At 46.8% G+C, this 26,900-nt stretch overlaps 1 protein-coding gene across 1 annotated transcript in view; it reads right to left on the bottom strand.

Annotated features, from left to right (window-relative positions):
- GABBR2 (gamma-aminobutyric acid type B receptor subunit 2) overlaps positions 1–26,900 on the bottom strand; it is a 351,797-nt gene that overhangs the window by 87,048 nt on the left and 237,849 nt on the right. The window contains exon 8 of the mRNA XM_047831454.1: positions 13,452–13,512. Within this exon, the coding sequence (XP_047687410.1) occupies positions 13,452–13,512 (61 nt within the window). The remainder of the gene's footprint in view (positions 1–13,451; positions 13,513–26,900) is intronic.

Genomic DNA, 26,900 nt, shown 5'->3' with positions numbered 1-26,900 from the left:
TAGGCTACACCATACAATGTCACTGTGTCTGATAGAGTGTAGACTCAAAGACCAACCAATGTACTTCTTCAGGCATGATCTGGTCAACACAAGTACAGGGGACTGTCCCGTCCTTTACTGTGCACATTATATTCTTATTAATGCATCCTCAGGTGGAATTAGTATCTTTCAGAGGCCACATTGCTCTGCTGGGTCATATCGAGCACAATCTCTTTCATATATACTTGTTCAGGTGTATTTTCAGACCCAAGTGATTCATTTGAATTTACCTTCATCCTTGATACTATTCTGTTGGTGGGTTTAAGTCATTGTTTTGGTCATCTCCAGGAACAGAGATGATGAAAACTGGCCCAGGGCGGTGGCAAGAAGAATGAAGAATGGGGGTATCAGATTTGACAGAGGTTTCTTTTTTCCAAGTAAAATCCGGACAACTGTGTGATCAAATGTGTGGGGGATATGGGGAACAGGGGAGTGAAGCAAGTGCCTGGGGGGCTCAGGTACCATTCCCTGAGTGGGGAACTCAGGAGAGGGTCAGAGAAGCGGGGAAGTTGCTACATTCTGGTTTGGGCACGCTAAGCCTGACGTGCTTATGGATCATGAGAGTGGCGATGTCCTTGGGTCTGGAGACGGGGGAGAATTCTGGGCTAGGGAGCTAGTCAGGGCCATCAGCATGTAGGCTGGGAGCTGGAGCATGGGGGCAGGTAGGAGATCCCTAGGGACAGTGCCAAGGGGAGGAGAGGACCAAGGGCAGAATCCTGGGGAGCACCAACCTCCTAGGGGCTTGGTAGAGCAAGGATGCTGCAAGGAACTGGGAACTACTGGCCAGGATGCTGGGAGCAGGATGGCGGAGAGAGTGGGCATCCCGGGAGCCAAGGAAAGGGACAATGTCATATGTCATTGAGAGACTAGAACTAGGGCAGGGGGTCAGTAGGTTTGGTGTGTGGGGTGCTGGTGACCGGAGATGAAGCAGGTTCAGGGGAAGAAGGGCCAAAGGCAAGGAGTGTGGAAGTAGAGTGAAGCCCCCAGGGCTGAACTGGCTTTGACAGGGTTGGGGAGTGGGCAGGGCAGGGTGGCCCACGGAAGAGTCACCGAGCCCTGACAACGTGCCTGGATCTGTGCCAGGAACTTTAGGTGCCTTTTTTTGTTCAGTTCTCATGGCTGGAGTTGGTGGCTTCAGTCCCACCAAATAGATGAGAAAACTGAGGCTCAGCAGGTTGTAGCTTTGCTGCCCCTCCCTCATTCTAAGAGTAGAGCCCAGCCTCAAACCCGGGACGTTTCCCACCGCCTATGTTCTCATGGGGCTGCCTTGACGAGATCCCTGGGCAGTGACAGTTCTGTGCCAAGCTGCCACGGGCCACGTGGGCCTCCTGAGTGTAATAACTGCGGAGAGCTGTGCCCACATGCCCACCATAGGGCAAGCGGGTCCCCTGAGCTGCAGATGCTGGGCATAAGAATGCCATAAGGTGGCGCGGGTACAGGAATTCCGAACATGTAACCGCAGGAACTGCCGGCTGGCTGGGGCTCTGGCTCTGAGTGAATTTCGTTGAAGAGATGCAGATGTGCTGCTGGTCCCTTATAAACATTCAGGAAGCGGAACAGGGAATCCCATAGGCCACCTTCGCCTGTGTGCCTTTGACTGTGGGGTGGAAAACAGGCCTGTAAAAGTCACTCCCTTCTCCCCACAATGGTCTCCCTGCCATTTGGGGGCTGTCACACTGTGCAGGTGGCTGTCGCTTGCCTGGGTCACAGATCCTAAATGTCACATTAGCAGACTCTGCTGGGAGCTCCGGCATCCCTGCTCTGGCCTTTTGAAGTCCTCAGCCCCAATCAGCTCCTGCCGCTCGGAGGAGGAGGCCCTGATTTATTTATCTGGCGTGGGGAGGCAGCTCATGAAATATGCAGACTGATTGGAACAGATCACCAGGAGCCGGGAAGTGGTGTGGCTGGCACCCCACTGCGCCCCAGCCACACAGCCCACCCCTCTGGTTCACACACCCTACTGTACTGTCCCTTAGCACCAAAGTAATACTCGGCTTCCCAAGAAAGCCATAATCACCGTAATCTCTCCCTGGGGTACTGCTTGGGGGATCACTGGTGCTTCTCATGTTCTTGGATTTAAGGCTCACGGCAAAACATGAGCTGGGCTTGACTCGCCCCAGTAAGTGAAGTGAACACTCAGAGCTATGTGCTGGGCAGCGACCAAGTGGCCTGAACTTGGCTCCCCTACTTCTGGATTCAGACAGGGCAGAGCTCATACTGGTCACTGAGCCCACATTTCCGGAGCGCATGCCGGCTCCAGGTTATTTCATGATTAAGAATCCCTCAAAAGCTTCAGTGTGGGTGGTGGAAGATAAGGTTCTGTCCTTACCCATGATCAAGGTGGCCTTGGACCTCTGGGTGCTGTGGGATGCTTATGCTCAATCTCTTAATCACTCATTCATTCATTCAACAAACATTGATGGGGGGTGGGGGGGGTACTATTATGTGTCAGGCTCCAGGCTGGAGGCTGGAGACATAAAGATTCAAAAAAAAATTCACAGTCTCTGACATTGTAGTTTAGGGATGATAGCCTCACCCAGTCCTACCAGGGAGGTAAAATTGTTCTCATTTGCAGATAGTATTTCCCTCCAGCCTGCACTTTGTTAGCAGGTTGTTGTAGCTCTAAAATGGGAACTCTCAAAGTGGCCATGAGGACTAAAGAGAATACTGGCAGTTTCTGGCTTGCAACCTAACTCACAGTGTTTGATACGTCGTCGTTTGCCTCATGATAAAAGTAACCGAGCTATTTGCTAGATCCCCTAACACTCCCTATGTTTTCTTACTGCCATGGTTCCCCACAATGGTCCCTCTGCTTGGAAGGTGGCTTTCCCCTCCCTCTACTAAACCAACACGGCCCAACCCTACACCCACCTCTTCCAGGAAGCCTTCCATGAGTCCTGCTCCTCCCCCCTGAGCACCTCAGTTTCTGTGGGCTGAGGGCATGGGGACAGACTGCCTCTGGTGTGGGAGCTGTGCCTGAGGTGTGCCCAGGCCTTCTGATTCCTGCCGGCTGGTTAGTTCCTGAGCGGGACCTGAAGTCTTGCTTCTGGCATCCCCAGGTAACACAGAGTATTGCCCCCACCCCCCGCCCTGTACCCAGGGCCCCTCTGGGGTCTGCAGGTGGAAGGCTGGTGCCCCCCGTGCTCTTCCATTCACCCGTGGCCCCGCTGATGGAGACCATGAGAGGCACGCAGCACTCTCAATTGTTAACTCTTGGCTTCCTTGGTAACTCCACCGTGCAAACAACATTAGCCACTCATTTGGTTATAGGCCGGGCCTTGCAGACTGTGGACCAGGGGATCTGTGGACAGACTAGAAGGGTCCATCAGGGGGTGGGGGGTGGGGATGAAGGAACCAAGCAGAGGGCTGCAGTGTTGAGAGTGTCACTGGCTGGCCTCCCTGCCCCCACAACTCTGCCGTGCTTGCCACTGACTGTGTGACCCTGGACACACTGTCCCTTTCTCTGGGTCTCAGTTTCTCCATCTGCTAACTGCACTGCAGGGCTTCCTTCCAATGATTCTCAGCCCTGGCTGGGCATTAGTATCACCCGGGGAACTGCTAGAAAAAACATATGCCCTAGTCCTAATATGGGTCCATTATATTAGAACTTCTGGGGTGTTGAGGGGTGGGTTTTGGGCGGCAGTACTTTTTTTTTTTTTCGAGAGAGGGTGCAAGTGCGCAAGGGGCAGAGAGAGAGAGGGAGAGAGAGAGAGAGAGAGAGAGAGAGAGAGAGAGAGAGAGAGAGAGAGAGAGAGACAAGCAGGGCTCACCCTAAAGCGATGCTTGTGCTCACCCAAAGCAGGGCTCGAGCTCACCCGATGTGGGACTCAAATTCATGAACTATGAGATCATGACCTGAGCCGAAGCCAGATACTTAACCGACTGAGCCACCCAGGCGCCCCAGGGCGGCAGGATTTTTTAAAAGTCTCCTAAGCTGATCCTAACACACAGCCAGAGTTGAGAACCACTACATTTGACTGAAGGCCTTTCAATGCCGACACTTTCTGTTCTAAGAAGCTAAAAATAGTGTGGAACAGAGAGCCCCTCTCCTGCAGAACAATGCTGCTTCCTTGTTGTGGGGCAAAAAGAAGGGTTTTCTTTAAAAAGCTCCTTCTTTATTTCAAATTTTATATTTGGATGATACGTAAAGAAAATAGGTCCTATTGGTGAAAATTGGGCTGCCAAAAAAAGTCCAGTCTGAAAATATTCGCTGGCTGTGGGCCTGGGAGCACGCACGAGACGGCCGGGAAACAGCTTCAATCAGAGCTGCCTCCTCCTGGGACCGCAACCCCCAGGCGGGAGGACGAGTGATAGGGTCGCCAACATCCTGCTACGTGGGCTCTCCTCCCCTCCCCCCTCACCGTCCATTTGTCCTCAACTGGCTCTAGATCTGAATGGAAGGAGGTGTACGTGTTCTTTAAAGTTTGTCACAAACATACAGACTCAGTGTATGACTCTGAGGCAAAAAACAAAGGATGGATTTGACTCAACAAAAATAAAACATGAAAGCCTAACACAATCACTCCATTCATTCTAGGACCCCCTACCAAAATCCTAAACTCGGGGTAGGAAAGAACTCTGGCTGGTAGACAGGACCCTTGGAGTTAGTCTTGGCTCCCCTGTCACCTCAGTGAGGAGCCCCCAGGAAGTTGTGGCCCCTTCATGGGTTTTGCTAAAGCCAGTAGGCTGGATGGGGGGATGTTCACGGCCTCCAACTCTTGTTCGGTGATTCTGCAATTGCTTTGAAGGGTCTTCCTCATTCCAAGCTGAAATCTGCCTCCTGAGACTTCCCTTCACGAGTCCTGGCTCTGCCTGGGCGGGGGGAGGGGGGCACACATCACATGGACCCCTGTTCCTGGTGGTTCTTCAGAGGTCAGAGCACGGTGATCATGGGCTTTGATTCTACTCTTCTCCAGGTGGCCAGCCATTCCCCAGGAAGTAATCCCCGGTCTGGTCACTGCCTGAGTGCAGGCCCTAGAGGGTCACCCTCCTGTCACCCGGTGAGGAGCAGAGCTGAGCTGCACCTCTCGGCAGCACTGAGCAGACAGACTTTGTGCTTCCTTGGCCCGAATCCTGCAAACATTCTTCTCTGTCTTCACAAACAATATGTCGCTGCCACGTTTTTAACAAATTAATGTCAGTGACCTTTGGTTGGAAATTTTTAACAGGCCAGGTGGACACTCGTCAAATGGCCTGGGAATATAATAACCCTGCTAAGGGCAGATTTGTCTATGGACTTAGGTAAACTGGGCCGGGACAAAAGCTAAGTAGCAGGGGACGCATACAACAGGTTATTTGCACCTAGAATATCTTTTTTCTTCTCTTCTTGGCTAGCTCCCACTGGCCCTTCAGAATTCGTCTCAGGTGCCACATCTCCTGGAATCTGTCCGGTGGAGTCAACTGCCCCTCTTCTGAATGCCCTCACCACATGTCGTATGCACTTGAGGTTCTGTGTCTGTGCCCACTGGACCAGGAGCTCTCTGAGGGCAGGGATGCATCTTACCCAGCTCGGCACCCCCCTATATCCAGTCAGGACCTGGCATGAAGGTGCCAGGAAATGATTTTTTAGAAACCTCAAAAGCCCAAACCATATGGGAGAAAAAGGAATTCATCCACATCAAAATTAAGAACTTCTGTTCAACAAATACTTTATAGACAAGTGGTTGAATTAGAGAAGATATCTACAAAGCCTAAAGGTAAAAGGAAACCAAGATTTAGAATATATAAGGATCTCTAGCAAGTTAACAAGGAAAAGACAGTATCCTCAAAATAAAAGTGGTCATAATCAACAAATGGCTCATAAGCACGGGAAGAAATGCCCAAACCTCATTAGTTAACAGAGAAATGATATTTAAAACCACAATACGATATTACTTTTTCCTTTAGATGGGCAGAAAATGAGAGAGCCAGGGATTGGCAAGTACTTGTGGGAGGAGGGACACAGGAATCTCCATGCTGGTGGCAGTGGAGATGGGTGTGGGTATTGAAAGAGCCATTTGGCAGATCTTAGGCATGTTTGGTGTTCACCCACCTCCCCATCCAACAGTTCTGCTCCTGGACATTTGTCTTAAATAAATGCCCAGTTGGATTCATAAGGGGACACTCGTTATTTGTATAGGTAGGGAGCTGAAGGTGGCCTGGGTGTCTGTCACTGGGAGAACGGATGGATAAAGCATGAATGCACCCCATGGAATGATCAGTGAAAGTCATGGCTCAGATGTTCACATAGAAACATGGAAGCATCTCCAGAAAGGAAGTGCTGAGTGGGAGGGAAAAAAGGAGAAAGAAACAGAAGAAGATATGTAATCCAGTTGCATTGACATAAATCAAAATATATGCATTCAAGACATTAATCCACATTTTGTGAGGACATATCAACACAATATATGCATTAAAATACTCAGAGTGTTTGCCCTCTCCTGGGGGAGGCGGGAGTGTGGGATAAGAACAAATGCTAGAGATAAGGGCATAGACAAACAGAGAGGGGCTTTCCTGGACCAATGATAACAATGTCCCATGAAATGAGGAACATGAAATGTGTCCTAAGGGAGGAAGATCTTACTTTTCTCAAGAAATTCTGGTGGTGGGGGGGTGGTGCAAATCTGGCATTACAGTTGCCACAGCCCTTTTCTGTGCCAGTCACCGAACTGTTCATAGCTTCACACTATCGAATTGTCACCATCACTCAAGGCAAAGAAAGTGATCTCCTTTAATTTTACTATTTTGAACTGAATGCTGAAATGATGGCTTAGAGAGATTAAGCCACAGCACCTAGCTAGTGATGAAGAGGCATAGACTTCGAACACTCATAGACTTTCTCCGTATGAGGAGATGAGTTCCCCATCACCGGAGGTATTTAAGTAGAGGTAATGTTGCAAAAGAGAGTCAGGGCTCCCTTCAACATGGAGAGTCTATAGCTCAATGAAACACAAGGTCTGTTAATAATTCTGTCTTCCAGGCTACCTTTCTTGGCTCTCTGAAAGGTAAGCCTGCATCATGAAGGCTGGGCAGTGTCAGAATCAGGCTCCCAGCGTCAAGGAGCCCACATACACGTGTGTCCTTCCATTCCTGCTGACCCACAGCCCCGCACCGTATCCTGCAGGTTAGTGGACTATGTCTCCATCTTAATTATACCAAGGCAAGCGGCAGTCCAACCAACTGGCCTCTCCAGACCCACGGCTGGGTGAAGGGAGCTACGACACACTCCTTGATACTAAAAACCAGCCTCGAGCATCTCAAACAAGGGCCAGACTAGCTCTGAAAGTTTTCTAGTAGGTTCTGGGAAATCATCTTCCCACTTTTATTGGCCTGGCTCTCTGCCCGAGAAATCACGAAGCCCCTGGGAGGCAGGGACCGTATCTTATTCAACTTGGCTTCCCTCAGAGGACTTGGTAAAGCGCCTGGCAGGTGCTCAGGAAATGCGCACTGCATAGAACCGTATCTCTTACCCCAAAGACCTAAAGGTAATTAATGGCTGCCAGCGGGGAGGACGAGCCCACATTTCACTAGGTACCTTCCAAATGACATTTATGCCATTGGCGTGATGCAAGACCCCAGCCCTTCAAATCAGGTGCCGAAACATAAAAGTCCAAAGTCTGAGCCCTTTATGTTGCACAGAAGCCGTGTGAAACTCAAGCGCATCGTCATTTGCTGTGACTCTGACAAACAGGCCTAATGAAGGCAGGGCCGGCGAGTGGAGCACACAGATGCTCAGAGCTGCCGAAGAGCACAAACAAGGCTCTAATCATGGCTTCACTCGACTTCCTCCCCTGCTGCAAACTCCCAACCGTGTTTAGACGTCGGCGGGAACATGGATTCTTTCTTCTCTTGAGAGAAAAAAGAAGCCAATTCCCTGGCATTCATCCTCCTCTCCACGTGGTTTCATGAAAGTCAGCGACAGCATGGGGGAGGGTGAGTGAATGTGGAACTGAAAGGAGTCCGGGCCTTGGCCCCCCACTCCACCCAAGGTGTGTGGCCAACAGGACGCTAACTCCTGCTCTGACCACAGGTGGGTCACTCAGAACAGCGCGCGAGGCAAGAGTAAGAGGACATGGAATTTACTGGAGAGGTGATCCTAGGGCACCTTGAAGGGGTGTGGGGGAGGTGAGACAGGGAAGGGAAGGGAGCCAGTAAAGGGGCATTAATGAGCAGGTTTCTGGGTGGGCAGCTGAGGCAAAATCCCACTGGGGACCCCCAGAGACAGAGCAGAACATACCTTGCAGTTTCCCTACCCAAGAGGGAAGGCTACTGAGAGGTTTATCCTCTGCTTCTCTCTCCTCCTTGGTGCAAGGCTGTCCCTGGAAGGGCTAACTCCCTGGACAGCTGGCCTTCTCCTTGCACAGGGTGAGGGGTTCAGGTGCATTTAATGAGCTATTTCTTTGGAAATAATGGATGCTCAGGGAGTATGGATGTGTCACTGATGGCATCCACCATCTACATTCTACGATTGTCCTGTTGACAGTTAAAAGCTCTGGGAACCCTTGAAAACGAAGTAAATGGAGAGATCATTTGTAGGGATCTGAAGCCTCTCCTGGATTAAAAATGCCTCCGTCTCAAGGGAGGCCATGAATCTAACCCTGGCACGTTATTTTAGAACCGTTCTGTTTATCCAGCATTCCTAACTTTACAAAAGAGGCAGTTTCTCCAGGCTGATGCAACAATGGCCACCATCTTGAATTAGCTTTGGTTCACTCTGCTGTCAAGGCTAACTGCTGTTTGCGAGACAAGTCACTGCAAACCACAAGTAAATGAAGATGTTCTTAAACTTCCACAAGTCCTATCACCAGCTAATCCAGTGAGCATTACCAAGAGCTGGCCAGAAGCCAGGCACTGCGTCAGGAATGTGACTAGCTTCCCAGCTCTTGAGAATTTATAGAGCAAGATCTCATGTGGCCCTTTCCCCACTCCAACTGGGCAAGGGCTGGCATTAGTGCCATCCCATTTTCCAGATGATTAAGTTAAGGCCTAGGGAGATGAAGTGACTTGCCCAGGGTTACACTGCTGCTAAGTTTCAGAGCAAGGACTTGAATCCGGGTCTTTTGCTCCCAGATTAATTCAATAAACTTGTACTGGAGGCCTACCAAATTACAGGCATTTGTCCTACCAACTTTACAGCTTTGGAATCAAAAAGTGCAGGAGGACGGTTTATTGACTCCCCTTTCAGTCTTCTCTCCAAAGCTGCCTCCCATTTCCAACTCACTCGTGTTTTAGTTTTGCAAACACAGAGCCTCCTACAAAATGCTTCCTTTATGGTAGGTACAAGAGTCTGGAAGGCACCAGGAGCTCTGCACAAACAAGAAGCTGAAAGAGCATCTCGTGAGGTCTTCAGAGGAAGGGTGGGATGGGCCATCTTACAAGATCAGGTTAGTGGGCTTAGAGACAGCCTGAGTGTGAATCTCGAAGCAGCCCCTGCAAAGAGAGGCCCCACTGCTGGGGCTGGCTGTCTGAGCCAGCTCCGAAGTAAGCCCTGCTGTTCACTGTCCCCTCTAAATACAAGGCAGGAGTAAGGGAGAGAGAAGCAGACAGGGAGAGAGTCAGCGTGAAGGACACGGCAGAAAAAACATGGTGGTCCCATTTAGAAGCCTTTTTGAAAGGCCAGTAGCGATATAAGAGTGGGTAATCCAGGATAAGGGGCAGGCCCATCCTATGGCTAAATCCTGGAAAGTCCTAGAAAACATTGTGTGGACCAGCCCAGGGAAACATGGGGCCAGAGACTAGAAGGAATGACCTCACCATGGGATGGATCTGCCCCAGCCAAGTCACTTCCCCGGTCTTGGCCTCAGTTTCCCAGATGATAACCAGGCACCCTTCAGGTGGTCAGCCTATTCAATAATGCAATGCCCCTCCATCCAGGCAGACAGTGCACCTCTGAGACCCTTTACATTTGGAAAATGAACTCTTGTGCTGACACGAACATGCCCCCAGCATTCTAGTGGCTCATTTCAGCCCCCAAATAACAGAATCCCTCTGTCAACAGGATCTATGTTTTAAAAACATATAACAGGGGTGTTTGGTGGCTCAGTCGGTTGAGCATCTGACTTTGGCTCAGGTCATGGTCTCGTGGTTCATGAGCTCAAGCCCCACATCAGGCTTGCTGCTGTCAGCCTGTCAGCGCAGAGTCCACTTCGGATCCTCTGTCACCCTTCTCTCTGCCCCTCCCCTGCTTGTGTTCTCCCAAAAATAAGTAAATATTAAAAAAAAAAAACCCATACAGAATGCAAACTGGTGCAGCTGCTCTGGAAAACAGTGTGGAGGTTCCTCGAAAAATTAAAAATAGATCTACCCTATGACCCAGCAATAGCACTGCTAGGAATTTACCCAAGGGATGCAGGAGTGCTGATGCATAGGGGCACGTGTACCCCAATGTTTATAGCAGCGCTCTCAACAATAGCCAAATTATGGAAAGAGCCTAAATGTCCATCAACTGATAAATGGATAAAGAAGATGTGGTTTATATATTCAACACAATACTACTTGGCAATGAGAAAGAATGAAATCTGGCCATTTGCAGCAACGTGGATGGAACTGGGGGGTATTATGCTAAGTGAAATAAGTCAGTCAGAGAAGGACAGATATCATATGTTTTCACTCATATGTGGATCTTGAGAAACTTACCAGAAGACCATGGAGGAGGGGAAGGAGGAAAAGAATAGTTACAAACAGAGAGGGAGGCAAACCATAAGAGACTCTTAAATATAGAGAACAAACAGGGTTGTTGGGGGTGGGGGAGAGGGGAAAATGGGAGATGGGCATTGAGGAGGGCACTTGTTGGGACGAGCACTGGGTGTTGTATGGAAGCCAATTTGACAATAAATTATATGAGAAAAAACCTGTATAAACAGGAGTCTCTGCAGGCCCAGCTCTGACGTTCAATAAAAACTGGACACAGGGGCACCTGGGTGGCTCAGTCGGTTAAGCATCCAACTTTGGCTCAGGTCATGATCTCACAGTTTGTGGGTTCGAGCCCCACGTCGGGTTCTGTGCTGACAGCTCAGAGCCTGGAACCTCCTCCATATTTTGTGTCTCCCTCTCTCTCTGCCCCTCCTCTGCTCATGTTCTCTCTCTCTCAAAAATAAATAAAACATTAAACAAATTAAAAAAAACCGGACACAAATGTGAAGGGAAAACAGGCAGAGGTGGGCATGTGAGCACAAGGCGGGGGGAGCTGAGGTCCAGTCTCAGCTCTGCCACTAACTGGCTTGTGTCCCTGGGCAGAACACCTCCTTCCCCTGAGCCTCAGTTTCCCATTTACACCATGAGGTAGTGGAGTGGGATCATCTCTAAGACCCTTCCCTGTCTGACATCCTACATATGGCTAAGTGTGGGGAGAAGCTATAAAGGGCAGGCAGATGGAAAGGCACCTGGGGGGGTTTCAACACACCAAGAAAATCTGGATTTGCCCCCAGAGAAGTGTCATAATTTTTGACACAGTGCTAATCATAATTGCTACTACTTGCTGAGCAAGAAATACGTGCACATATTTCTATGTGTTATCTCATTGAATTCTTCCCATATTCCAAGAAGGTAAATAGGATTATATTCCTATTTTACAGAGGAGAACTCCACACAGGTGAAGTCACTTGCCTGATGTGCTATATGGACTTGAGCTAAGGTGGGTCAGACCCACCTCTGAACTTCTGTTTGCTCCTCTGCTTTCCTTACAAATGCCTAAAACTAGTCACTGGGGTTGGTGTCTTATCCTAACATATGAAAAAAAAAAAGGCAATAAAATTGGCACGCACTTGTAGCTGTGATCAGCCAATCAATATTTTATAAAATATTCTCCCAGAATGATATAATTTGAGAACTGGAAATGTGACAAGAGAATTTAGTTACAATCACTCAAAAAAAGAAAAAAAAAAAAGGAAGTATCTTTGCCAAGATGCTTACTTGGTTCAACCAATGAAGAAGCAAGACTAACAAATGGGAAAATAATTGCATTTGCCGAAAATTACATCTTTTGTGCATGCCAGGGAGCTGACATGCGTTTCAATTACCTGCCATCAGAAGACGAATGGGTGAGTCTACAAGATTGAATTACGGAGCCATAGTACCAAACACCTCTCCTCATTGATCTCAATCCGGTGGGATTTGTCTGAATGAACCTGAATAACTCGATTTCACTTTTTGCTTTCCCTTGGATGACTTTGGGATCTGACGCAGAAGGCACTGCTCTTGTTTCTGGATTTTCCAGAAACATCCAGATGCTAAAAAAAACTGCGGTAAAGAACAGTGCATCTAGTGGTTTTGGCTAACAAACCTGCTGATGACTGACGGAGGTGTCTACCTGGAGGAAAGCCCAGTCCCACTCCCACAGATGCCCTGTACTCTCTGACAAGCCCCAACCCCTCTCGGGGCCTCCACTTCCACCTTACATGAGGAACGTGGTCTGGAAGGTTTCTGAACCCCTTCGAACACGGACAACAGAAAAATCCAAAAAATGACCTAGTTTCTTAAAAAAAATGACCTATAACAAGCACGTGGGGGATGACTATGGGTTAAAAGAGAGATCAGCCAGATGCAACGAGTGGAACTTGTGTGGATTCTCCCGCACACTGTAAAGGCCTTTTGGAGAAAATCAGAGAATCCACATAGACTAGAAGTGTCTAAGACTCAACTAAGAATCATTGTCAGGGGTGCCTGGGTGACTCAGTCGGTTAAGTGTCTGATTCTTGATTTCAGCTCAGGTCATGATCTCACGGTTAGTGAGATCAAGCCGAGTCTGGCTGACAGTGTGGAACCTGTTTGGGATTCTCTCTCTCCTCTCTCTGCTCCTCCCCCTGCTCCTGTGCTCCCTCTCTTTCTCTCTCAAAATGGATAAACTTAAAAAAAAAATCTTTGTTAAATGTTTTAGGTGGGATAATAGTATCGTGGTTATGTTCTGAAAGGTCCTTATCTACTGGGAATGCATACTGCAGTATTTATAGATTGAAATGAGATAATGTCTGGGAGCTGTTTTAAACATTACAGAAAAAAAAAAAGGGTGAGGTGGGTGAGTAACGATAAAGCAAGATTAGCAAAATGCGGATGATGGTTGAAGCCAGGTGATGGGTACACAGGGTTTATTATGCAATTCTCTCAAATTTAGGGTCTGTTTGAAAATTTCTAAAATCAAAAAAACAATGCAAGCTTTTTCAGAATACTGGAGCGGGCTTAACCCCCACTCTCTATACTTTCACGAGCCTCTCAGAGTCATGTGGGAAGACTGAATAGCCTGAGAAGTCATGCAGTTGAGAAAAATATTCTAAATAAGTTGAAACTAATGTTTTCACAGAGAAGTGTTTTCTACTGACTCTACTCTCTCTTATCTGGAACATCATACTTTCATTTCTTTTGATGTATTTTATTGCGGAAACACAACATCCCCATATAAGAACTCATCAACTAGAAAGAATAAGCATCAAAAAGCCTACCTTGAAATTGAGTAAATTTAATGGTCCCCATCCTCTCCCCATTCCGGAACACAACTTGACCCTAAAAACAAAACAAACGAAAACAAAAGAGAAGTGCCATATTAGCTCAGACACTATGGATCTCAGCTGAAATTCATAAATCGTACAACGTGACTATTAATATTGAAAAAAATAGGTTCCCGCTAGACTGCAGAGGCAAAATTCAACTAATTGTTTTAAAACCAGTTGTGACTTTATCTGGTTCATCTGAAGAGCACAAAATCAATAATGAAAACAACACACGTGAATTAAAGCTGAGATATGCATCATCGTTATTATCATGATTATCCATTAAACACCCATGTGTCCTGTTATCCTGGGACAAGGTCTTCCGGGGTGCTGGAAAGATGGAGGTGGAGATGAAGCCTTTGGAGCCTGGCCCCGACTCTGCGCCTGTGTCCTACCCATTAAGGCAACTCTGCTCAGACTGTTTGGCGTGAGGACCAGAAGGGGGCTGGAGGTTGGTTCGTATTTCTTATTAAGGATAGAGAATGTTTTTGTAAGTTCTTCCTGAGGGGTGACATCAGCCCCAATTATAAATGGGCTATGGGGCAGCACAAAATTAAGCTTCTTGAGCCAGTGAGACCTGCCTGGTGTCACAGGCAGCTGAGCATCCCTCATTAGGGACCCCGGGGGCTACACACAGCATCATCTGCTGTATTTGCCTTGCTGGCTGATACTGGGCTTCCATATGCTGGGCTAAATAAATCGGAGACATGAAGAGCGGGTGGGGTCTCTCCTTGGCCAAGACCCATGACCCATCAAAATTCAGTAAACGTGCAGGAAATCGACACATTCTATCAATGAATCTTTTTGACAAGCTTGAGTGGAAAGGGGGATGATCCTCATTTTACAGACCAAGAAACTGAGACCAAGAGAGGTTATGCACTCTATATTAGGTTCACTGTAAGTGAGGCTGCTGGGAGTCAGATCTGAGTTTGATTTCAATGCCCATGCCATTTCACTACAGCATGTTGCTCCTATTCCAGAAACAAATTCTTTCCTATCTTTCCATTAACATGCAATTAGAAAAAGAAATTGTTTAAAAAAATTTTTAATGTGTATTTATTTTTGACAGAGAGAGAGAGAGAGAGAGAGAGAGAGAGAGAGAGAGAGAGAGAGACAGAGCATGAGCGGGGGAGGGGCAGAGAGAGAGTGAGACACAGAATCCAAAGCAGGCTCCAGGCTCTGAGCTGTCAGCATAGAGCCCGACGCAGGGCTCAAGCTCACAGACCTCGACATCATGACCTGAGCTGAAGTTGGACGCTCAACCGACTGAGCCACCCAGGCACCCCAGAAAAAGAAATTGTTTTAAAGAGACACTGCTTTACTCTCACTATGCTCTTGCTTCATCAAGTAATAGCACAGACAATACTTTGGTTTCCACTCAATTCTCAGGAGAAAGCACCAAAAAGGATCTTCCTTTGGTGGAAACCCAAAATCTGAGGCCCTGCGGCTTTTGCAACAAAGAGAATCACTCAACCTGTTCTCAGAATGAGAAACACCTTCTAAGGCCACTTTGACACCTTTTTGAAATCCTGTAGACAGCTGAAAGTAGTATCATTTTGAAACTAATGCCAACTGAATTCCATATTCAGGTGATGGCAAGTAATTCCCTGAAGTGTGAAAACATTTCAGCGTAAGGTGAGACAGGAGCTGTGATTTTATTTCTAGGGATGATTGAAAAGCACAGAACATCTTCTGAAAGGATCACTTTTATGCAAATAGACCACTTTGCACAGCTGGGAAAGATGCAGACATTGTGGACAAGAGGACATTTCGTGTCTTGATAAAGGTGGAGATCTAACTTACCCATCTCCTGCCAAGCTTTGAAGAACTCCAAACACTTGTAGGTATAAAATGTGGACAAATTTTGCAGAATCTTTTTTAAAAAATTGTATTTAAATTCTAGTTAGTTAACATACAGTGCAATATTGGTTTCAGGAGTAGAAATCAGTGATTCATCACTTACATACAACACTCAGTGCTCATCCCAACAAATGCCCTCCTTAATATCCATCCTCCATCTAGCCCATCCCCCACCCACCTCCCTCTATCAATCCTTTATCATTAAAAGTCTCTCATGGTTTCTCTCTCTCTCTTTTTCTTTTTCCCCCCTTCCCATATATTCAACTGTTTTGTTTCTTAAATTTCGGGGCACCTGGGTGGCTTAGTCAGTTGAGTGTCCAACTTCTGCTCAGATCATGATCTCACATTTTGTGAGTTTGAGCCTGCATCGGGCTCTCTGCTGTCAGCACAGCACCCACTTCGAATCCTCTGTCTCCCTCTCTCTGCCCTTCTTCCATTCGTGTGCTTGCTCTCTCTCTCAAAAATAAATAAACATAGGGATGACTAGGTGGCTCAGTTGGTTAAGTGTCTGACTTCGGCTCAGGTCATGCTCTCACAGCTCGTGGGTTCGAGCTCCACGTCAGGCTCTGTGCTGACAGCTCAGAGCCTGGAGCCTGCTTCAGATTCTGTGTCTCCTCTGACCCTCCCCTGCTGGCGCTCTGTCTCTCTCTCAAAAATAAACAAATATTAAAAAATTTTTTTTAAATAAACATAAAAAATTATTTAAAAATCCACATGTGAGGGAAACCATAGTGGTATTTGTCTTTTTCTGACAAATACCATGTCATATACACATATACATTTGTATATATACATGTATGTATACATACATACATACATATATATCTTCTTTATTCCTTTATCAGTCAATGGACATTGGGCTCTCTCCATAGTTTGGCTATTGTTGATAATGCTGCTATAAACATCAGGGTGCTTGTACCATTCAAATCTGTATTTCTGTATCCTTTGGGTAAATAACTAGCAGTGCAATTGCTGGATTGTATGGTAGCTCTATTTTTAACTTTTTGAGGAACCTCCATACTGTTCTCCAGAGTGGCTGCACCAGTTTGCATTCCCACCAACAGTGCAGGAGGGTTCCCCTTTCTCCATTCTCACCAACTTGTTTTTCTTGTGTTGCTACTTTCAGCCATTCTGACAGGTGTGAGGTGGTATCTCATCATGGTATTGATGTTTATTTCCCTGATGATGAGTGATGTTGAGCATCTTTTCATGTGTCTGTTAGCCATCTGGCCGTCTCTTTGGAAAAGTGTCTATTCATGTCTTCTGCTCATTTCTTAGTGGATTATTTGTTTTTTGGGTGTTGAGGTTGATAAGTTCTTTATAGATTTTGGATACTAACCCTTTATCAGCTATGTCATTTGTTAGTATCTTCTCCCATTCCATTGGTTGTTTTTTAGTTTTGTTGATTGTTTCCTTCGCTGTACAGAAGCTTTTTATCTTGATGAAGTCCCAATAGTTCATGTTCACTTTTGTTCTCTTTGCCTTCAGCCATGTGTCTAGTAAGAAGATGCTGTGGCCGAGATCAAAGAGGTTGCTGCCTGCTTTCTCCTCTAGGATTTTGATGGCTTCCTGTCTCACATTTAGGTCTTTCATCCATTTTGCATTTATTTTTGTGTATGGTGTATTTTCTGCATGTAGCCATTCAATTTTTCCAACACCATTTGTTGAAGAGACTGTCTTTTTTTCCATTGGAAATTCTTTCTTGCTTTGTTGAAGACTAGTGGACCATATAGGAGTTGTGGGTCCATTTCTGGGTTTTCTATTCTGTTCCATTGATCCATCTGTCTGTTTTTGTGCCAGTACTATACTGTCTTGATGACTTACAGCTTTTAATATAGCTGCAGAATCTTTATTAGTTAAATGAAAAAGTATATACTGAAATCGTCTTCGAAACTTGGACAGAATGACACTCGATTGGAGTATGAGGTAGGGATGAGAACCTCCCTTTACTTTGTAAACAAAACTAATTACTCCATCTTTGAAGTAAGAGCTGTCACATTTTAGTTTTTTTCACAACAACTATTTTTACTAACAGTAGCTCCTCCTTCTGTCTCAGGTAATGCAATGGAAGGAGGCCAGTGTCCAAGTATCACAAACCTGGACAGTGCCCCCTCGGGCAAATTCCTGAGCATGGAGCTATGGACCTAGCACAGCTCCTGACCTACAGCAGGTGCTCAGTAAATGGCAGTAGTAATTCTTATTGAAAGATGTTTAATAGCAGAGAGCTTTAATAAAAAAGATTTAAAGTACCAGGAAGCTTTCCAACCCATAGGCAAGGATTTTCCATAGCATATGATTCCATCTGTCAAAGGGATAAACTGTTGGATCTGGGTCCAAGGTGTCCTCACCTCTCATAAACGTCAGCCCCCAAGTGACTGAGTTCTCCAACCACATGAGCCAATGGGTGGTGTAGAACACACAGATACATAACGGGCTATTTAGAGGGTCTGTGCAGAGAAGAAGCCAGGAAGCTCCAGGAAGCCCCCTTCTGAGGAAGATGTGCCATCTGATTCTTTCCTGAAGGAATTACCATGGCACATGTTGGGTCTGACCACTAAAGCCAGTTGTGTTACCCTGCCCATGGCTGACGGGGGTGGGGGCACTATCCCAGCCAAGTCAATGTCAATAAGACACAAGGACACATGGACACAAGGAAGCCCACACACCAATCAGGTGATTTTCACGAAATTCTGCCCAATAGGTGTCTTTCCACAAATGTTTGCCTATTCTGGGCCAGGTTCTTAGCTTCTAGGTGCTGATTCCTATCCTTGGAGAGATTTATATTTGATTAGGAGAGACAAATAAAACAAGTTTGCCACTAAATGAACAAGATGACTTTAGTTAGTGAAGAGCGCCATGAAGAAAATAAGAGGAAGTGGCTGGGCGAGGGCAGAGGTCTATTGCACAGTCAGGAGAGACCCCACTGAAGAGCTTCTAGAAGAGCTGAAGGCTGCAAGACAAGAGGGAGATGCTCCAGGGGAAGGGCAGAATCAGGGCAGGAACAGAAAGGGTCAGGGTGGGGGAGCACAGCGAGGGAGCAGGTAGGTAGGCAGGGCCAGGTCACATCCGACCTGGAGGCCATGGAAGGCTCTGGAGGGGATTTTAAGCACAGGGAAGAGCCCCGGGTGTGGGGAGGCTGAGCAAAGCTGTACTGTGATCTGATGTAAGGGTTGAGCAGATCGATCTGGCAGCTGGATAGAGAATGGATGGTAGTATGGAAACAAGGACACAGAGAAACTTGGGCTCTGGCAGCCGGTCATCGCGGTGTGTGGTGACAGTGGCTCAGGCTAGCATGAGGACCTGATTCTCTCTCTTGCCAGCTCAGAGTGCACCACCAGGGTGGCTGGACATTGTGGCCTGAACAGTAGTGGACTGCCACGTGCCTTCTGTCCGGGTCGCCACTGCGGAGTACTGTCCTAGTGCCCCCTTGGGAAGAAGGCACTCATTTCCCCAGCTGTCAGGCATCCTGGCTGCTGCTGAGTTGCCCAGCACCCCAGTGGAGCTGTGCCAATGGCAGTCATGTCCCCTCCCCGGGGGGCAGCCGACATCCAATGGTCAATGTGAAGGGACACAGTTCTACCCCCTTCATCAATTCTGGGCAACTGTGAAGGAGCATGGGATCCAGAAGCCCCCATGGGATGGCTGAGGTCATGGTTACAGCTGATCAATTTCAACTTGTCCCTTTGCCCAATCCTGCTTCACTTCCTCCCTCCCAGGTTTGGTTCCTGATCAATTTCCTGTATGCGGATCTTTGTCTCAGAATCTGTTTCCTGGGCAACCCGACCTAAGACACCTGCCACCAAAGGTCATGGGGACTATGTCTTTCTTGCATCCTGAAGGAGCCTGCATGAGAAGACGGTGGGAACAGAGGCGATGGGTTCTGAGTAAAGCCCTTGCTTCAGCCTCACTGTGGCCTGGCATTTCAGCCAGGAGGCTGGGCTGGCTTTGCCTTTCTTAAAGCCCAGCTTGAGCAGGGATCTGTCTTGCTCTTCTCCCCACACACATATTCTTTATGTCTATATAAACGCCGTGACTCTCTTTAAGCTTTCGTCGTGTGTGATCCCAAGGCTATAACTGAGCATCATCACGTGCACTCGAGACCAGTTCCTGTGACGAGCTGCATTCCAAAGCAACGGAGTTGGGTAGCTCTGGCTGGCATGGTGGCCGAGTTCTGTCTGGTGGCTCACAGTCTATATCCTCCTCTGTGCTGCAGGGACCCAAAGTCCGAAACCACATTCCCCACCATCTCCTGCCAGCTGGTTTCCATTTAGGTTCTGCTAATGAGAGGCATTCACGAGAGATTAGAAAGTATGCATAAGGGAAAAGCTATATTTTTCCTGCTTTGGCTGTAGCAGCAGGAGTTCTGAGTGACTGCAGGTGTCTGTGGACCCCAGCATCCCTGAACTGGCAGCGGGGGGCAGGGGGGCTCTGAGCTGACTGCTCAGTGGCCAGTGGTGGGGTCCCCACAGTAGCAGAAACAGCAGCAGCAAGAGCCTCAGAGGCCAGTGTCCTTGGGTCCCCATTATTTTATTTGCATTCCTAATCTGCTCTGGGGTCATTCTTAAAACTCCTCAGAAGTTAGAATCCATTATCAATCAGCATGCAGTCTAGAAAATAGAAATCACTTTGTGCATTTCAGAGGCAGTGCTAATACCATATCCCTTCTGTTCCTGCAGCCCAAGGGGCTTAGTAGTTTCTGTAAATACTTATCTCCAGGGACAGCACCTTCCTGTTTTGCTCCTCCATCCTTTTCAACAAAGTTGTAACCGGTTCCCTGTATTAAATCTCCCTCTGAAATGCCTGAAGTGGTTTCTGTTTTCTTGACGGCATGCTGATTGATAATGGAGTCTAACTTCTGAGGAGTTCATAAAGAATGACCACAGAGCAGATTTGGAATGCAAATAAAATAATGGAAGTAAAGCCACCAAGTGGATCATTTACAAGGAATTTTTTTTTTCTTCCTGAAAGAGATGTTGCTAATGTCAAAGAAAACAGTCTGTTTCATAAAAGTCGATCCAAACAAACAGTTCAGGTTGAATCGGGAGCAATAAAACTGCATTTCTTTGTTGGAGAAATCTTCAGAATGCACAGGATAACACATGGAAAAAACTTCCCTTTCAGCATTCACCAGACAAGAGTCAACACTGCCCCCAGTGTGACCCCGAACAGTCACTGAGTGTTTCTGAGCATCAATTCTCCTATTTGAAAAATAGGAAGTGCAATACCTACTCATCAGGATTGTTTGTGAGAATTAAGGAAGGTATTTATGAAAAAGGCATAACACAGGGCTGCTGCACATAAAGGGTAACTCATAATTCTTCCAGGGAATTGGAGTTAGCAGAATTTCACCTGGTGTCAGTTCAGAACCCCCAGGAAAATCAGTGGTGAATGAAATGTACACTAAGGATTCCAGTAGCCAGCAGGATTCGGCAGCTTCCTCTTAGAAAAATTGTTTCCATTGTTCACCTTTAATGTGTCACTACTAAGTGAGGGAGATTTACTCCAGTAGCGCCTGGGTGGCTCAGTTGGTTGAGCCCAACTCTTGAGTCTGGGCTCAGGTCATGATGCGAGGGTCATGGGATCGAGCCCTGTGTCCAGCTCCACACTGAGTACTTGAGATTCTCTCTCTCTCTCCCTCTGCCCCTCTCCCCCAGTTGCATTCTCGCTTGCTCTCTTCTGCAAAAAAAAAAAAAAATTTTTTTTTTGTTCCAACAGCAGTTTATGAATTGTATGGGTCAAGTCCTACATTGGAACTCTTTTTTCTTCCTTTCTTTCTTTCTTTCTTTCTTTCTTTCTTTCTTTCTTTCTTTCTTTCTTTCTTTTTCTTCTTTTCTTTCTTTTTGGTTGCTTTCAATTTCACAGCAGGGGCTAGGGATGCCCAGCCCCAGACATGATCTGATGTCGGGCTGGAGCTGGAGGCTGGACAGAATGAAGACTTGCTCATCTCAGCCTAACCCCCTGGAGCCCCGGGCTCACTAAGGGGCATAGTTTCTGCAGGTCATGTGCATTTAGGGAAGAATTTCCATCTTTAATATGACCCTAACTACACTCTTGTCCCTGGCAGTTGATTGGTCTCTGGGAGGTGTGAACAAGCATGCTCATCTGACTGCTTGATTTGTGCTTTGAGGGAACAAGATGTGCCCTGACATGTCACACAGGCAGCAGAATCTCTAAGGAGTTGGAAACCGAAGGGGGACAGGAGATCCTGGTCAGCGCACTGCTGTCTGCGTAGATGATCCAAGCCCACCTTGGACTGTTCTGCTGCCAGCCCTCCAACCAGGACAACGCTGGTTTCAAATGAACCATGAGGACTTGGAGAAAATACTGGGGCTTGAATGCTGGTCAGATTTTCCATCAAGGGTAGAGGTGCTGGGGCACCGGGGTGGCTCAATTAGTTAAGCATCTGACTTCGGCTCAGGTCATGATCTCCCAGTTTGTAGATTCGAGTCCCGTGTCAGACTCTGTGCTGACAGCTCAGAGCCTGGAGCCTGCTTCGAATTCTGTGTCTCCCTCTCTCTCTGCCCCTCCTCCACTTACACTCTGTCTGTCTGTCTGTCTGTCTCTCTCTCAAAAATAAATAAACATTAAAACAATTTTTAAAAAGGCATAGAGTTGCTCATCATGTAGGCTTGAAGAAGGTGCCTTCTGTTTTCCAAAGGACAGCCGATTAAAAGAGAAATATCAAACAATTGTGCATGTCTACCCACGTGCTCTACAAAGGTGAAAAATACTTTTTTTCTGCCTGTGCCTTAGACTAATATAAGTCATATTTTGCATTCTATTTGAACTACTTTTCTTACATGAAAATGCTTTTTATAGGTCCAAGCCTGGAGAAAAGTTTGATGAATCTATTGAGTTTTGGGCAGTGGGTGTGCAGGGAACTAAGAGGAGGGGCAGGATGGGAGGTGTGGCCTGTCCCACAGCCACCCTTCTGAGGGACCGTGATCTGATGGTCCAAAGGGTTCCAATGGTGATCAGTCACAAAGCTAGCGAGCCTAAGGCAGGGCTGGGCGCAGGGGAGAGGAGAGAGATGAAGAGAAGATGGTTGGGTAGATGGGCCAAGAGAAGCAGGACCAAATCCTTTCCTTCCAGTTACAATGCAAGAGTCAGGCTTGTTTAGAATAGCAAAATATCAGAAATGAACAGAATGCCCACATAACAGAACAAGTGCCAAGTAAACTGTGATGGACACATTATGAGATATTATGACAACATGCATTCAATCAACTACCACCTAACACCTGTTGGGCACGTGCTAGGCAGGCATCCGAGGAAGGGTGAGCAATGTCAACACTGTCCTAGATCGCGTGGATTTTGTAGTGTGGTGGGAAATGTAGACATTGAACAGTGAATGCACTGATAAATATGTATTCACAAACTACACTAAGTGACATGAAGGAAAAGAACAGGGTGCTACGAGAGAGAACTACAGCAAGAACCTAACTTAGAGTGGGGGTCAAGGAGGGCTTTTCTGGAGAGGCGGCATTTGTGCCAAGATCTGAAGGAGTTAGCTAAGAGTGAGGGAGAAAGGGTCCTGGGAAGAGGGATTGCAAGTGCGAAGTTCCCAAGGAAGGAGACAGGATGAGAAACAAGAGTTGCTGAAGATCCCGGTGGAGCCGAAAGAGGCACCTGAGGAGGAGATGAGCAGGGAATGTGATTGGCAAGGCAGAGAGGTGCAAGGTCATGTGGAACCTTACAGGCTGTATCAGGGATGCTGAGCTCAATTCTGAATGCCAGGGGCGCCGATCTGAATTACACACACTTGAGCATTCTGTTACAAACGCTGCAAAAAAGTTATTTGCAAAGTGGAAAAAGTGATTTGTGATTGTGCCAGACAATGGCCAGTTGTTCACCAAATCCATTTCCTTTTCCTCTCGGGCACATGGTTAAATTGCACTTTCTAACCCCCTTTATAGTTAGGTGTGTGACCATGTGAGAGTTCCAGCCAATGGGATGTGGGTAGAAGTGGCCTACGGTGTGCCAGATTTGGCTCATAAAAACCTCCCATAATGTCCTTCACGCTCCTTCACTGCCCCCATCTGCCAACTGGATTCACTGAAAAGTGAACTCTGAGGCCTAAGGAACAGAGGGGACCCGAGATGGAAGAGCCTGGGTTCATGAATCGTCATATGGAAAGGCTTTTCACCAACCAGAAACATCCATTTTGGACTTTGCATATTAGAGAAATCAATTTTTACTGTGTCAATCCACTAAGATTCTGAGATATCTTTGTTATAGCAGCTGGTGTTATTTATCCTAATAACACAGTGTGAGTAAAAAAAGGGTAAAAATCATATTTATAGTATACTCACAACTATGTAAAAATCACTCTTACCAAATAAAAATGTTAAACGCTCGTTGGTTTTAGGTTGTGTGATTATGGCTTTTTCTTCCTTTTACGCTTCAATATTTTCCACTATCCTATGATGCGTATGTATTATTCTCATAACAGGAAAACTTTACTGAAAAGTTTTTTTGAAAAGATGTTATAAGAAGGCACATTTTTTTTTTGCAGGCAAAAATAGCAACATCATCACCAACAAAATAATACTCCCTCTTGGAATAGATTAATTTTTACTGACAGCTTTGAGTTTTTGTGAATAAGAGCCAGAGATCTATGCAAGCATAGCACATTTCCCCCTCAGCTTGGAATAATGGAAAGAGCAACCAACAAGGGGTCTGAAGACACAGAAGCAGGCTGTGCTCTGCCATTTTCTAGGAAGTGTACCTGGGACAAGTCCTTTCTCAGCTCTGTTCTCAGGTTTCCCTCTGCAGAACACGCAGAGATAACATTCTTTAAGTTATTTTTAGCTCCACTGAAACATTTGTGTACAATATCTGAGATTTTTTTTTCTGGGGTTATTCCTCATTAATCAATTCTCAACAACAACCCCAGTCGGATGCACTGTGTGTTATTATCATCTCTATTTTACAGATGAGGAAATGGAGGTGCTGAGAGGGTAAGAAATCTGCCTGGGGTCACGCGACTTGTAGGCAGGACTGGGATTCACTCTAGATTTGTCTGACTTTAAGCTTATGCTTCTAACTACATTCTACCCTGCCCCCTTGTGCAAGAACTGGTCACTGATTTGAAAATGAGCTCTTTGCAAGGGATCAGAGTGAGTCCCAAGCAGCCTTGGTTGAGGGGAGGGAGCAGGGGTAGAGTAGGTGGTAGGTAGGGGGAAGGAAGATAGCTAGTCAGAGATGTGTTGATAAATGTTTAACAATGGGCTCTTTGGGGGAGGGTCCTGGTTTGTAGTGTTTGGGAATTTCTATGGTGTAAATACTCCCACCAAGGCAGATTTCCAGCTCTCAACCATTTAACAACTGGTCCATCAATTCTTGATAATTTAACAAATGGCTCTTGGCTCTCTTGGGAGACTGTAGGATCCGGCTCCAGCCCATTGGTGGCCAGGCCAGTCCTCTCAGGCTTCCACAGTAAAAATGTGAGGAGGAATGCAAAATGCTTAGGTTTTTGTTTTTGTTTTTTAAGTTTATTTATTTTGGGGAGAGAGAGAGAGAGAGAGAGAGAGAGAGAGAGAGAGAGAGAGAGAGCATGAGCAAGGGGAGGGGTAGAGAGGGAGAGAGAATCCCAAGCAGCTTCCACACTGTTAGCACACAGCCCAACACAGGGCTTAATCTCCTGAACCACAAGATCATGACCCGAGCCGAAACCAAGTGTCGGACACTTAACTGACAGGGCCACCCAGGTGCCCCCCAAATGCTTAGTCTTTACCTGCACAAGGGGTGGGTGAGAATCTGTTCTCAGAAATGGGGCAGGGGGCTTCAGAACAGAGCGGGAAGAGCTGGAGAGAAGGGACCTGTACTGCTTATCTGTCGTTTCAGCTCCCACACTGCGCGGCTCCGCTCAGCTCTGGACAGAGAGAGATGAGCAGCCCAAGCAGAGGTGAAGACCCAAAGGTTATCACAGGTTGGGAGATCCAGATACCCCTGCAATCTGTCGGGTTGGGGGTCTGTGTTCCCTGGGCCGAATGACATTTGCTGAGACTGTTTCTGAACAATTAAGCCAGAAGGGGCTCTGGGCTCAGAGGGGGAGGTTCAGGGTTCTAGTTCTAGGGTTGTCACCAGCCCCTGTTTGCCCATAATTATGCTCCCTCCTCTCAGCCTCAGTTTCCTCACAGAAAATGAGGGAGCAGTTGCTATATGTTGTGTCTGTTGAGAGCTTACTCTGGAACAGGGCATGCTTATGCTAGGCCCTGGGGAAATGCAATGATTAAGCCACAAAGTCCTAGTCTTCTAGAAGCTCCCAGTCTAATGAAGGTGACAGGCAAAAAAGAGAGAGAGAGAGAGAGAGAGAGAGAGAGAGAGAGAGAGATACTTACAAGGCAGGAGAGGGTGGGTACAGAGGTATGAGCACAAAAGGAAGGGCACTCTCTCAAGGAAGGGCATGGAGGGGACAGAAAAGGATGAGTGTGAGTTAGCTGGGCAAAGAGGATGAGAGAGGAATGTTCTAGGCAGAGGGAAAAGCATATGCCGAGGCTGGAAGCAAGAGAGAGCTTGGCTCTATGAAGGACCAGAAGGAAGGGCAAGGTGGCTGGCGGGTGGTATGCAAGGGGCAGGGAGGTTGGTGGAGGCAAGGATGGCAAGAGCCCACATCAGGCAGAGCTTTGGACCTCATGTTGCAAATGGGGGCCACAGAAAGGTTATTATAAACCAGGAAGTAACAAGTCCAACACCCTCTTTAACAAGAAGGAAATCCTCTCATTTGTGACCACATGGATGGACCTGGAGGACATCATGCTAAATGAAATAAGCAAGATCCAGAAACACAAATACTGTCTCGTATCACTTCTGTGTAGAATCTACAATAGTCAAACTTATAGAAACAGAGAGTAGAATGGTGATTGCAAGGGGCTGGAAGGAAGGAGGAATGGGGAGATGTTGGTCGAAGAGTACAAACTTTCAGTTATGCACAATGAGTAAGTTCTGGGGATCTAATGCACAACATGGTGACTGCACATAACAATATCGTATTGTATATTTGAAAAATGCTAAGCGGGTAGATCTTACGTGTCCTTGTTGCAAGAAAGGGAGGCAAGGAGGGAGGGAGGGAGGGAGGAAGGAAGGAAGGAAGGAAAGAAAGAGAAAGAAAGAAAAGAAAAGAAAAGAAAAGAAAAGAAAAAAAAGAAAAGAAAAAAGAAAAAAAGAAAAGAAAAGAAAAGAGCAAGGTGATGGGTATGTTAATTAGCTTGATTGTTGTGATCACTTGGCAATGTATTTGTATATCAAATCATCAAGGAGTACTCCCCAAGTATATAAAAATCCTATTTATCAATTATGGCTCAATAAAGCTGGAGGAAAAAAAGCTACTTTGGTGTTGTGTGGAAAATGGACGGGCATGAGGTAGGGGACTGGATGCAAGGAAGCCTGTTGGAAGCTGTGTGAAATCCAGGTGAGAGATGCGGGTGACAGAGCTGTAGAAGAGTCCATAATTCAAAAGATGGGAAGGAGGTGGAATCCACAGGGCTTAGAGATGCCGCATTTGAGGGCTGGGGAAGGCGACATGAAGAATGGCTTTCT

This window comes from Prionailurus viverrinus, chromosome D4 (genome assembly GCF_022837055.1).
Source record: "Prionailurus viverrinus isolate Anna chromosome D4, UM_Priviv_1.0, whole genome shotgun sequence".
Taxonomy (NCBI): Eukaryota; Metazoa; Chordata; class Mammalia; order Carnivora; family Felidae; genus Prionailurus; species Prionailurus viverrinus.
The sequence above is the reverse complement of the archived record's forward strand: the minus strand, read 5'-3'. Positions and strand labels throughout refer to the sequence as shown.